Source organism: Crinia signifera, chromosome 1 (assembly GCF_055691185.1).
Source record: "Crinia signifera chromosome 1, ASM5569118v1, whole genome shotgun sequence".
NCBI classification, from domain to species: Eukaryota; Metazoa; Chordata; class Amphibia; order Anura; family Myobatrachidae; genus Crinia; species Crinia signifera.
In genome coordinates this window covers 253,622,079-253,635,732 of record NC_139217.1, presented here as the reverse complement: position 1 = coordinate 253,635,732, position 13,654 = coordinate 253,622,079, and the positions used below count along the sequence as shown (strand labels likewise).

Sequence of the window (13,654 nt, the reverse complement as noted above, 5' to 3'; positions counted from 1 at the left end):
AAACAACCCAAATCGTATAAGCGTATAAGGGCACATTTAAAGTATATTCTTACCTGCAGTCTCAAGTCTATAGACTAGACACTTCTATGATAATGTCTGACGCCACGTTTTAAGTGCACAGGCACATTTTTTTTTTATTCCATCTTTATTTAAATATTTTCTTATTAAAACATATGTATACACAACTAATCAACATATATTGAAATTGTCAAGTCTCAACACATTTTTATAACATTGTCCATTTCTTTATGTTCACTGTGTTGCTATAGTGATCTCCACGGACACGTAACTATTGTTTTAATTAAATTAACCATATGCTTATATTACTTACCTATTCCTCTATTTTCTATTTATTTCCACCCACCTGCTTAAAGTATTTATTTTATGTCTTTATTTATAGGACCTTATTCAGGTCTGTTCACTGCTGCCTGTGTTCCCACGGGGACCGATTGTTGCGCTGTGCGCATTTCTGCACATGTGCATACGCAGGGTGCATGCACCCATGGCGAAAAGACCGGGTGCACGCACCCTGCGGCGTGGGGTGCCAGGCAGCCCCATTAGCATATGGGAACGCCCAGCGTTTCATGGGTGTTCTCATGTTAATGCAGGCATGACGGACAGGCAGCTAACATCACTGTATGTCAGCTGCCCGCCCACTTCCCGCTGAACGTGCACACATATGTAAGGTTGCTCAGAGAGATTAGGGCTGGATATCGGAAGCTCACCATCAAATTCTGGCTGGGCTTCCGCCATCAAACTTTTCAATATCCTGTTAATTGGCTCCCAACAAAAATTAACCATACAATGTCTGTGCTTAAATGTGGAAGAGACTATTGTAAGCTCCACTGGGCCAGGGACTGATGTGAATGTTCCAAAATATTCTCTCTGTAAAAAGCTGTGGATTACTTATACCCCTTTCAGACATACGCGAAAATCCCGGGTTTTTTCACATGAACGCGCCCAAACCCGGGACTAGCGTATGTCTGAAAGGGTATACCCGGGATTTCACTCCCGGATACTGAGCACCTGCAATTGACCAGGGTTTTTCCCGGTATTTAACTCCCGGGTATAATACCCGGCTTATGTCTGTTAATGGTGATTAAAATATAACCAGAGTGACAATAAGTGAAAAGCGTTGGTTACGTAATAAGTCCGCAACCAACGTACCCTTTATACCTAACTGCGTGCGAACAAAACGTAGCGCAGCGCAGCGTACAGTCTATTGTATGTTATACACCAAGAACCGATACCTTAATAAGAGATCCTTTCGCAGGACTTTGTCTCCAATTGTGCGAATATACCTTAAAGGACAGAGTCCGCAATGTAAGGACAGAGTCCTTAATGTACCTTATCGCTATTATGCGAATAACTAGACACGACCACTGAATAGAAGTAAGGAGGTTAGAACTCCGTAAAAAGATTGTATTAAAGTCCCTAATGGACAAAAGGGGGTTACAGAAATAAGAATAAACAGGTATAACAAGTGATACAATACAATAACAATGAATACTAAACAAACTCTGCTAAGGGGAAAGAATACAAATACAAAACACAATCAGCCAACAATACTTTAAGAATAAATACCGTGAAAATGCAACCGTTTACCGTGGTCATCTAGTATGTGAAAAGCAGTCCGGTCAGAGCTCACTATCGTTCAGGAATGAGCGATAGTCCGGTAGGAAGGTCCAGGGAAAGTAGTTGTGCCGAAGAGACCCTGGCTGCTCTGGGTCGCATATCTTATAGGGTCAGAAGGGGGAGGTCAAAAGGCCATTCTCATTGGCCAGAGATCATATGTCCGGTCCACTGTGATTGGAGGTTAGACGCTGTACCTGGTCTGACCAGGTGCAGGGGAGGGAACTTTAAGAGTCCTTTGTTTGGTGGTTTCGGCGTCAGCAAGGATAAGAACCGGTTTGAGCTAGTTTCCTTTGTTAACTACTTACAACAGAAACTGTCTCTGGAATATGGATTATGTCCATAACTATCGGACAGTGTACATTGCGAAATATTCGCAATGACCGGAATACTTCGCATGATGAGCTGAGCGGAACGATACTAAACACGATACAGACAGATGTGTGCAGGGCTAACTAAGCTATGTGTGGCGTTCTAAACCTTTTAACTATATTTCCTTTCGTGTAAGTGTGTTATTATGAATTTATGTGTGATAGTATGTCTACTCTTCTGGTCCACATTGTCACACATACTCGGGTATGGAAACTTTATTTGCGCAACTCTGCGAACCAAAATGGCGGCCATACTATCACAAAATGGCGTGTGTGTACCTAGACTTCCACAGTCCACCCTTTAACAGTAAATATAAAACTGTTACATTACAAAATATTTCACACGACAAAACAGAAATTCATAATCCTAACAAAGAAATTGGGATCCATGAAATAAACATATAAGGGGAGTAAACCATCTGCTCTCGGCCGATCCAGGATCATGGATAAACGATGGGCCGCATTTATCGAACAATCTACTCAGGGTCACGAAGGATAATGTACAATTTTGGGATAAAAATAAAAACAGGGGTGGTTACAACATATACACGTTCACAAATATGGTTTCTTTAAAGGGAGGTGGTTTCGATTTTTGGGTCATATACCAAACCCTGGTCTTCCTCTGTATCCCTCGTTCTTACACTCATGATTTCGGTACGTTTTGCCTTTCCCCGGGTCACCACCTTTAAACATTTGAACAATAGCACAAAGACTATGATGGCACCACCGATGCAGAGAAGGAGTTTTCCTATGCTAGCTATGATCCCCTGCGCCCATTCTCCTAAACCAGAGAACCAGTGCATTGGATTCAACCAGGAGGTCCATTCGCTAACTTTGTTACCTATTTCTGCCAGGCTGATATTATGTTCCCTTCTAAATTCCCATTTAAGCTGAAGAATCTCATCCATCCGGTGATCGATGATTTCTTCTGGGTCTTCAGTATTGTTGGTGATATATGTACAGCATTTCACCCCAAACTGTGTAGAGAGGGTGACACAATATCCTCCTGTCATGGCTGTCAGATAGTTCAACACCATTCGATGTTGGACTAGCTCTCTTTTATACGCTTGCAACTCCTTCCCAGTGTATCTAAAGGTGTCATCATAAATCTCAGTGATGTTATCTACCAAGCTGGCTAATGCTTGTATGTATTTAAAATTGATAACTCCTCGGGCGGTATGGGTGATATCTAATGCAATGAGGAATTGGATACCGAACGACTCGTGTATCATTTCAGAAGCTAGGGGTTCTTTTCTTATTGTTAAATCCCTTTTATGGATTTGGTCATAATGGGTATGAGTGTAAGGAGGAGAAATACCTCTGTGTACGTTCATCATCTCATCGTGTGTGAGGGTCATCACTTCCGGTAACACTCTGCCTAGATAACAAATACCAACGTAGTTCATGGAGAGCCATTTGTACGCCCTTCTACCACAAATATAATAAACATCGTCAGGGAGAAAATAAGGGACAGAGTATTTCATTATCTTGTCACACATTATCCATAAGAACATCCCCGTCCCCTGCTCCCTGACTCGTTCCTCACATGTTTCTGGCTGTAGGGTCATATTACAGTAGCCGGCTGATACTCTGCCGGCCATCATTTTACTTTTCTTCACCGTGTAAACATATTTATAGTGTCTTCCACTGGTTCGGATTTTTAATAATAATTCTTTATCTATGGGCTCTCCATCTGGACGCTGGGAGTAAGTTATTGTCTGGTTTTGCCATGTCACTTCCCAAGTACCAATTGTTCTGGAACTTGAGAAGTTCATACATACCAGGGATTTATCCACTTGGTATGGGTGTAATCTAAGACTAGGGGACCTGGTATACAGGTATCTCTTATCCAATGGCCTCCCCTTATTTAATACGCTTATCTCTGAAATACTAAGCGGGTATGGGACTAGGCCTACACTACTCCTTTTATGTAATACTTGAGAACACACCCAGCATTCTGTTTGGTTTAAAACCTTACCCACTAATGAGTGGTAATCACTCAAAGGATGTTGGCCGGTAGTTGCCTTACTGGTCGACTGACATCGCTGGATGCATCCTTCTTCCATTTTAGGTTGACAATATCTACAGACACAGTACTCACCAGACAATAAATCATCACATAGCCCTTGAACTACGTTTTCCTCATACCTTTTACCTTCTCCTGTCATGGGTAAAGTGTCAAGCTGGTTTAGGGATTCTACCTCACCCATATCTGGGTCCATTATTACACTGTCAGGATTCCGCTCCGATCGCTCTAGAATGTGGCAGCCACCGAGTATTTTAGGATGAAGAGAAGAACACAGAAAGAAAACAAAGACATATGTGCATAACTGTGAACCTTTTGCTTGGAGTCCTTCCATCATCTCTACCAGGGGACTTGTATTTTGCTCTGCTTCTTAGACCTTTGTTCGCTCAGGTTGCTCGACCTTGGCTGCTTCTCAGTGTTCCCGAAACAATGCTTCTAGCGACACTTCTTCTCTCTCGCTCTCTGCACACTGGGATTCTGGGTTACTGGCTTTCTTGCAGTGGGACGAATGTATCCAAGTCTCTCTCTCTGCGACTTTTATTGATGTAGTGCTGGTCAACAAAACTTGGTACGGTCCTTCCCAACGGTCTATCAAACAACCTGAGCGTAAGAAATTTCGGATCATAACAAAGTCTCCTGGTTTAAGATTATGACAATTCTCGGTAGGCATATCAGGGTTCAGTAAATTCAGCTGCTTTTGTTGCTTCCTTAGCTGTTTGTTTAGCTTTAGGATATACTGTACAGTTAGCTCATTATTACATTTTAGATCATCCTGTGGGTCTATCATGATGTGTGGCTGCCGACCAAACAGTATCTCGAAGGGGGACAGGTTGAGCGGAGTCCTGGGAGTGGTCCTAATGCTATACAACACAATAGGCAGTGCCTCTGGCCATAACAACCCTGTTTCAGCCATAACTTTACCCAATTTGTTCTTAATAGTACCATTCATTCTCTCAACTTTGGCGCTCGCCTGGGGACGATATGGAGTATGAAGTTTACTATTAATCCCCAGGAGTTTACACATGATTTGGAAGACCTCTCCTGTGAAATGAGTGCCTCTGTCACTCTCAATGACCTTTGGGATACCATATCTACAGACAAACTCCTGACATATTTTCTTTGCTGTAAAGGTAGCAGTGTTGGAGGCAGCGGGGAAAGCCTCCACCCAGCTGGAAAACATGTCAACACAAACCAATACATATTTCAAATTTCTACAGGGTGGTAACTGTATGAAGTCGATTTGTATTACCTGGAAAGGGCCTTCTGTAGGAGGGATGTGGGATGGCTCTGTTGGGATGGCTTTTCCAACGTTCTTCCTCAAACAGGTGAGGCATGACATTGCCACTCTACCTGCTTGAGAAGCGAACCCTGGTGCACACCAGTAGGCCTTTACCAGCTTGCACATACCTTCCTTCCCAAGATGTGTCAGCCCATGGGCCGCCTCGGCTAGACTAGGAAGGTATGCTCTGGGGGCCACTGGTTTCCCGTGTCCATCACTCCAAAGTCCGGTGGACTCTTGGCCACATCCCTTCGACTTCCATACTGCTCTTTCCTGTGGGGAACACAAATTCTGCATGTCTATCAGTTTGGATGTGGATACCATGTTCAGTGTACAAAGGTTGGTGGGATGGGTAAAAATATTTACAGGGCATGCGGCCCTTTTCGCTGCCTCATCAGCGCGGCTGTTACCAAGTGACACCGGGTCTTTCTCTGATGTGTGAGCTTTGCACTTGATAACAGCCACTCTGTCTGGAAGCTGGATAGCTCCCAGAAGTCTCCTAATGTACGTCGCATGCGCCACTGGTGTGCCAGCCGCCGTCATGAAATTTCGGAGGCGCCATAGGGCTCCAAAATCATGGACTACTCCGAAAGCATATCTGGAGTCGGTATATATGTTCACTGATTTCCCTTTAGCCAGTTCACATGCTCTGGTCAGTGCCACCAGTTCCGCTACTTGCGCTGAGTGAGGTGGTCCTAAGGGTTCAGCTTCCACAATACCTTCTCCATCTACTACCGCGTAGCCTGTGCAAAGCTCTCCCGTCTCCGTCTGTCTATGACAGCTACCATCTGTGAATAAGGTTATGTCTACCTCACTTAATGGGCTGTCGCTTATGTCAGGACGTGCTGTGAAGGTCTGATTCAGGTAGGTCATGCAATCATGTTTGTCCTCACTCTCACTAAACTCTGCTTTACCATATTCAGCAACATTTCCATCACCCTCCACCCTTTGTGCCTTGGAGGGCACATGAGGAAGAAATGTGGCTGGGTTTAATGTGTTGCATCTTTTGATGGTAATATTTACTGGGGCCATCAGCGCCAGTTCCCACTTAGTGAACCGTGCTGAGGACACATGACGTGTTTGGGCAGAATTTAGGAGAGCAGAGACAGCATGGGGAGCATGAACAGTTAAATCGTGTCCCAGCACTACGTCCTCACTCTTACTTACTAGTTGTGCTATTGCAGCCACACTTCGTAAGCAAGTTGGGAGTGAGCGTGCTACTGTGTCCAGCTGGCCACTGTAGTACGCTATTGGTCGGTTGGCATCACCATGTTTTTGTACAAGCACTCCTGCCGCACACCCACCTGATTCAGTTCCGTACAGTTCAAAGGGTTTCCCATAATCTGGCATTCCCAGTGCTGGGGCCTTGGTTAGGCTCACCTTTAGTTCCTCGAAAGCCAGCTCAGATTCCTCAGTATGAGAGACCCGATCAGGCTTAGTTGAGGAAACCATCTCTTGCAGTGGTAATGCCAGAATAGAGAATCCTGGGATCCAATTGCGACAGTATCCACACATGCCTAGGAACGTACGGATCTGATGTTGGGTCTGTGGCAGTACCATGTTCTGAATCGCTTGGATTCTGTCGTCGGTGAGGTGTCTCAGCCCTTGGGTAAGACAGTGGCCCAGATATTTAACCCTGGTCTGGCATAATTGCAGCTTATCCTTTGATACTTTATGTCCTGTTTCTGAGAGATGCATCAGTAGCTGTCTAGTGTCATCCACTGATGACTCCAGTGATTCAGAACACAACAATAAGTCATCCACATATTGTATCAGTATCGAACCCCTCATGGGTTGAAAGGATTGCAAACAATCATGCAAGGCCTGGGAGAAGATGCTGGGGCTGTCTATGAACCCCTGGGGGAGTCTTGTCCAGGTATACTGTACTCCTCTGTAAGTAAAGGCGAACAGATACTGGCTGTCAGGATGCAAAGGGACGGAGAAGAATGCTGAACACAAATCAATGACTGTGAAATGTGTACAGTGGGGTGGGATTTGCATGAGGATGACAGCTGGGTTTGGCACTACGGGGAATTGGCTCTCGACTACCTTGTTTACCCCTCTCAAATCCTGCACTAGTCTGTAGCCCCTCCCCCCGCTCTTTTTCACAGGAAAGATGGGACTATTGGCCGTGCTGGAAGTTCTAACTAGGATTTCCTGTTGGAGCAATCGTTGGATCACTGGAAATATTCCTAGCTCAACTTCAGGTTTTAAAGGGTATTGCGGTATTTTTGGGGCTATCCTGCCTTCTTTTAAGCGGATTTCTACTGGAGCTACATTTGCCATCAGCCCAGCATCCTGTCCATCTTTAGTCCAAAGGGAACTCGGTATTTGTGCTGTAATTTCAGCTACCCTAGATGGATTTGATTCTACAACAGTGGAACACAACATTAGCCTCTGAGGACTATCCAGCATATCTTGCACTTCTTGTGTAAGATTTCTAGGAGTGTCCAGAAATACCCCATCGGGGGTGCAATAGATGACACATCCCATTTTGCATAGTAAATCTCTACCCAGGAGGTTAGTCGGGGCCGCTGCAGCCAACAGAAAAGAGTGTTTGGTATGCAGAGGCCCGATTGTAACCTCCGCTGGTTTTGTCAGTGGGTAATGTTGTATTTTTCCTGTTACCCCAATTGCCGCTACTGATTGGTTAGTGAAACCCAAGTGAAGAGGAGTGTTGAGAACAGATCTGGCCGCCCCTGTATCAACCAAAAAGGTTTGTCTTACTCCAGCTATATCAACCTTCACCTGAGGTTCCTCTCCAAGGTGTTGTGTTAGTCTAACTGGCTGTAGGATACAGGTATGACCTGTTTCCTATGGTCTGACCTGGGTTGCCCTTAGCACAGTGTCAGCCATCAGATGGGGAGGAGGCATGTTGCGTGACCTGTCTGTCTCCTCCCATTGTCTAGGTGCTGGGTATCTCCGTGTCTCACCTTTGTGAGATTCCCATTCTCGCTTATGTGTCTGATAACTCCTGTGGTTTCCGAACCTACACTGAGCTGCAATGTGTCCCTCCTTATTGCAGTTGTAACAGATAATTGGCTTTCTACCTGTTTCCCTGGTGTTTCGTTGTTGGTATGCAGCTTTGTTTGGGGCATTAGTAAGGGCTTGGATGCTAACCATCATCAGTTTGTCAGTTTGCAGTTCCCTGTGCTTCTTAATGTTGCGGTCGTGGTCCACAGCAGATTCCCGTAGGGCATCCACTGTCATTCCACGCCAATTTGGGAAAGAGGTTTGGACTCTGGCTCTCAGGTTTTCCCTAAGCCCTTCCACCAGCACAGAGACAATCATCTCCCTCAGGTGGGGGTCGTCCTTAGGCTCGGAGACACCAGTGTACTTTGATACCTCCAGTAAGGCTTTTGTAAAATAATCAGCAGCAGTTTCGCCATCTTTCTGTTTGATGGTGAAAATCTTGCTATATTCTACTGCCGCAGGAAAATATACTCCCAACTGTAAGTTAATCAGGCGTATATTCTCCTGGTTGATCTCATCATTTATCTCCTTGTCCACTTTCAATCCACTATCCTGAATGAATTTCGGGATGTCAATGTGAGTGGGGAGACAGGCCCTCAACATGATTCTCCAATCCTTGTTGGTGGGCTCATCAGAGTTTCCTAGATCCCTTACAAATTTCCGGCACACTGCCAGATCTTTCCTAGGATCAGGGAAATCTGTAATGATGGACCGCAGCTCTAACCGTGTCCATGGGTTTAGCATGGTCATCTTTCTGGTAGGTATCACACCCTCTCTGTCTGCCTTACCATAGGGAACCTCCAGTGTGCGTACAGGGTATGTTTGTACCACATTCGCATTACTGGGACCTGCTTGGGAGTCATTTGTGTCTGTGCTGTGTGGTGCATCATTACCTGAGTCCAATACTATGCTGTTGGCATCAGCCGTCTCCTCCTCCTGTGCTGGGGCCTCAACAGCGGGTTGAGCTTTTCCCTCAATCATATTAATTGCATGGCCAGTGCCAACAGCTGCTCGTTTTCCTCTCGGGTTTCCTTGTAAGGGGATAAAACAGGGTACAAGTTAGTAACAGGTACATTATTACTTAGGTCTTTCTTATGAGACATTAACCCCTTCGGCACATATGGGGGTGGGGGAGCTGATTCTAGTGTGGCAGCGGTTGCATTTGCATTTTTATTGTGGCTGATTGCATCAGGTATTGCCAGACCTCTGGCTCCCCATTGTTCCTGTCCTTCCTTCTGCCACAATTTAAGAATATTTATATGCTTCACTCTCTCCTTACGACTGGAGAGTAGGCATATTTCATCTTTTACTGCCGATAAGATTTCTGGATCGAAGCTACCAACACTGGGAAATTCTAACTTGCTGCCTTGTGTCATTTTTCTCCATTTATTTTGGTAAACAACTGCGAGTTCACCGTGCTTCCTGCACATAATAAAAGCAGCCGATCCTCTTGGCCGGCTTGCTTCCTCCCTATCTTGCACGTTATCACAGCGTGACCCGTTATTACCCATAGTTACAGGAATAAACGTTCACAGCTTAATAGATATCGGTGGGTTATTACTTATCTGAGAGCTCCCCAAACACTCACTTCTACAGCTTCCTAGAACATCCCACAGTCAAGCAGGTGCGAAGGATACGAGGTATTATACTCAATCACCAAGCTCTCAACTAGCAGCGAACTTCTAGCCAACTTGCTTGATGCGGCACAATTTTTCCAGGGTATAACAAACTTGTTTTCCTATACCCCCAAAAATCGGATTTCTAAAGTAGCTAATCGGAAACAAGTGCGTTCCGATATATCTTCTTGTACCCTCCTAGCGGAATTAATTCCACTGAAGGGGCAGTTCCTATGTGTACGTCGGCACGTACACCCTGTCCTAACTGGACCTGTCCTATTACACTGCGCTTGGGTTGTGTCCGTCCCACACCCGTCCGCCTCAGTTCTTTTTCACACTGGGCGCTATTTACACCTAGGTCTTATGCTTATTTTTGAAATATTTCTGTACAGAAAATTTTTCCCAGGCCGGTAGCTTTTCACTAGATTCTTATGCAGGTATAAATCCCTTATAATAAGCTATAGGAATCTATTAAAATAATGCTTGAGTTGCTTGCTTATGAGAAAATGAACAAAAAGAAAACCTTATTTTCTTTTCTTAAATCACCGCTTCATTCGCAGTATATTACTATACTGTTTAAATAAAGCTAGTGGTTTAAATACTGTTCACTTCTTCCTATGTGTGCTGCGTGTGCAGTACCAATGAACAGCCACGTGTGTACGTGCGCTTGTTCACAGGCCGCCGATGAATCGGCCACCCACGTGTTCTATAGTGTATTTGCAAGGTTGCGCTCGGGTTTCGCTATACGCAGTAATTGCGCCTAAATGTGGAATAAATCCCTTAACTCTGTCCGAGAGTTACGTATCAAGATGCGAAATAAATCCCGCACTTAATCCGTAAACCACGTACAAAGATGCGAAACTTTCCCGATGTGGGCACGTGCGCGCGCACCTTGCGTAATACACAATAGACACTTTACGTTACTGCAAGAGGCCCAGGACTTGTCGCCACGTGGCGGAGTCCCTGTTTTTGCGGTAGCTAACAATAAACAATTATAGTTTTGCACAGAGGGGATCCTCTATGTACTATAATAAACACAGATTCCACGTGTGCGAACCTTATCGCACGTGGTACATATACTATAATAAACAAGCAGCCCAAGACACTATACCCCGTTAAACTACTTGTGGCAGGCAGAAGTACAGTTTACTAAACACTTAGGTATGATATGCTTTAAAACATGTGGCTTTCACTTATTGTACTCCGGGTTCAGCGCTAGCACTTCCCGAACCCCGCACCGCCGCGGACTCGGCCTATCCAGCAATGGAAACAAATAAATACTTCCACCCTTTTGCTGGTATAGGTCGAGTCGCACGCCTGGTACTGAGTTCCGGACTGTGAAACGACCGGGCGAGCACCCCAATTGTTAATGGTGATTAAAATATAACCAGAGTGACGATAAGTGAAAAGCGTTGGTTACGTAATAAGTCCGCAACCAACGTACCCTTTATACCTAACTGCGTGCGAACAAAACGTAGCGCAGCGTACAGTCTATTGTATGTTATACACCAAGAACCGATACCTTAATAAGAGATCCTTTCGCAGGACTTTGTCTCCAATTGTGCGAATATACCTTAAAGGACAGAGTCCGCAATGTAAGGACAGAGTCCTTAATGTACCTTATCGCTATTATGCGAATAACTAGACACGACCACTGAATAGAAGTAAGGAGGTTAGAACTCCGTAAAAAGATTGTATTAAAGTCCCTAATGGACAAAAGGGGGTTACAGAAATAAGAATAAACAGGTATAACAAGTGATACAATACAATAACAATGAATACTAAACAAACTCTGCTAAGGGGAAAGAATACAAATACAAAACACAATCAGCCAACAATACTTTAAGAATAAATACCGTGAAAATGCAACCGTTTACCGTGGTCATCTAGTATGTGAAAAGCAGTCCGGTCAGAGCTCACTATCGTTCAGGAATGAGCGATAGTCCGGTAGGAAGGTCCAGGGAAAGTAGTTGTGCCGAAGAGACCCTGGCTGCTCTGGGTCGCATATCTTATAGGGTCAGAAGGGGGAGGTCAAAAGGCCATTCTCATTGGCCAGAGATCATATGTCCGGTCCACTGTGATTGGAGGTTAGACGCTGTACCTGGTCTGACCAGGTGCAGGGGAGGGAACTTTAAGAGTCCTTTGTTTGGTGGTTTCGGCGTCAGCAAGGATAAGAACCGGTTTGAGCTAGTTTCCTTTGTTAACTACTTACAACAGAAACTGTCTCTGGAATATGGATTATGTCCATAACTATCGGACAGTGTACATTGCGAAATATTCGCAATGACCGGAATACTTCGCATGATGAGCTGAGCGGAACGATACTAAACACGATACAGACAGATGTGTGCAGGGCTAACTAAGCTATGTGTGGCGTTCTAAACCTTTTAACTATATTTCCTTTCGTGTAAGTGTGTTATTATGAATTTATGTGTGATAGTATGTCTACTCTTCTGGTCCACATTGTCACACATACTCGGGTATGGAAACTTTATTTGCGCAACTCTGCGAACCAAAATGGCGGCCATACTATCACAAAATGGCGTGTGTGTACCTAGACTTCCACATGTCTGAATGGGTTTACCCGGGTTTTTCAGTTTTAAACATGTGATGTTGCTTTTTTTTTGCTGCTGGGGCGTGTCCCATTTTAATGATGAAACACTGAAATGCTTGAAAAGCCTGGCTTATGTGTGAAAGGGGTATACCCGGGTTTTTCCCGGATTAGAGGTGTAGTGTGAAAGGGGGTCTGTTACTAAAATCCCGGGAGTGACCTGGGTTGAAAATCCCGGGTAAACCTGCCCAAAATCCCGGGTAGTATGTCTAAAAGGGGTATAAGAGGTAGCTAACCATTGAATCAAAAATTTGCTAGAAAAACAAAATTTGATTTGAATCTCTGCAAGCACTGGAACACCATTGAAAGTTTACCATTTGATGGCAGCAAACATCACTTCAAATTATAAAACCCCTAACATGAAATAAAAAAAAAACACTGGTGGTTTCAAACCATGGCATTTTGATGACCATTCCTAATCCCAGTATGGACAGATGTACTTAAGGCATGAAAAGTGATAAAATGGAGAGCGATGAACCACCAATCAGCTCATAACAGTCATTTTCAAACCAAGCCTGTGGCATGGCAGGTAGGAGCTGATTGGCTGGTGGTTCACCATTTTTTATCACTATTCAAAATTAGTACATCACCCCCTCTTGTTAAATCTGGGATTAGGAATGAAAGGTTCCTACCTGCTAAAATAAAAAAACCAGCGCGTGCCAGCCCCAGGGCACTAAATCAATCACAGCGTTAGGCATTTCTCAATAGCTTCATGACCGGTAACCCTTAACCTTTGCTGCGTACGCTCCCGTGCTAGCACAACCCCACGTCTGAGCAAGCAACACATATGAGCCCTCACTCAGAACAGAACGTTACCCCAACTCAGCAGACAGCTAGGGTCAGGGTGTCGGGAATCGTGATGCATTATGGGACACCCCTTGTTTGCCACTTTAAGAAGCCCTGTCTAGCATCAGCGCCAACTCCGGCCTGACGTCACCACGAGGCGTGAGCAGCGTCATCCTGTGACACCAGCCTCGCCCGCCCACTCCCCGGTGCACAGCTCAGAGTCTCCGCCCGCTCTTATTTCTTATTGGACTACAGCAGAACGCTGGGATTTTTTTCATTGGAAGCGCGGGCAAAGCGGGAGCCCCGCCCCATACATGGTGCCGCAGCGACGGCCTGGAGAGCCGACTGGGGGCGGGCCGC

General features: G+C 45.0%; 1 protein-coding gene across 3 annotated transcripts; it reads right to left on the bottom strand.

Annotated features, from left to right (window-relative positions):
• Positions 1-1,387: 1,387 nt before the first annotated feature.
• LOC146073062 (uncharacterized) lies at positions 1,388-13,651 on the bottom strand. Of its 3 annotated transcripts, XM_083180255.1 has the most exons (3): positions 13,325-13,651; positions 9,175-9,312; positions 1,388-4,629 (listed from the first exon to the last, which is right to left on the bottom strand). In XM_083180255.1, the coding sequence occupies exons 1-3, from the start codon at positions 13,371-13,373 to the stop codon at positions 4,442-4,444; spliced, it is 375 nt and encodes a 124-aa protein (XP_083036381.1). In that variant the 5' UTR covers positions 13,374-13,651; the 3' UTR covers positions 1,388-4,441. The 3 variants fall into 3 exon arrangements, with proteins under 3 accessions (XP_083036381.1, XP_083036368.1, XP_083036374.1); XM_083180242.1 differs by having other exon boundaries at positions 9,175-13,547; XM_083180248.1 differs by lacking the exon at positions 1,388-4,629 and having other exon boundaries at positions 8,123-9,312; positions 13,325-13,456.
• Between the last annotated feature and the right edge of the window lie 3 nt (positions 13,652-13,654).

What these genes read in the sequence shown, in the direction of transcription:
- LOC146073062 (XM_083180242.1), bottom strand. Translation starts at nt 4,366, where the DNA reads ATGATGGAAGGACTCCAAGCAAAAGGTTCACAGTTATGCACATATGTC.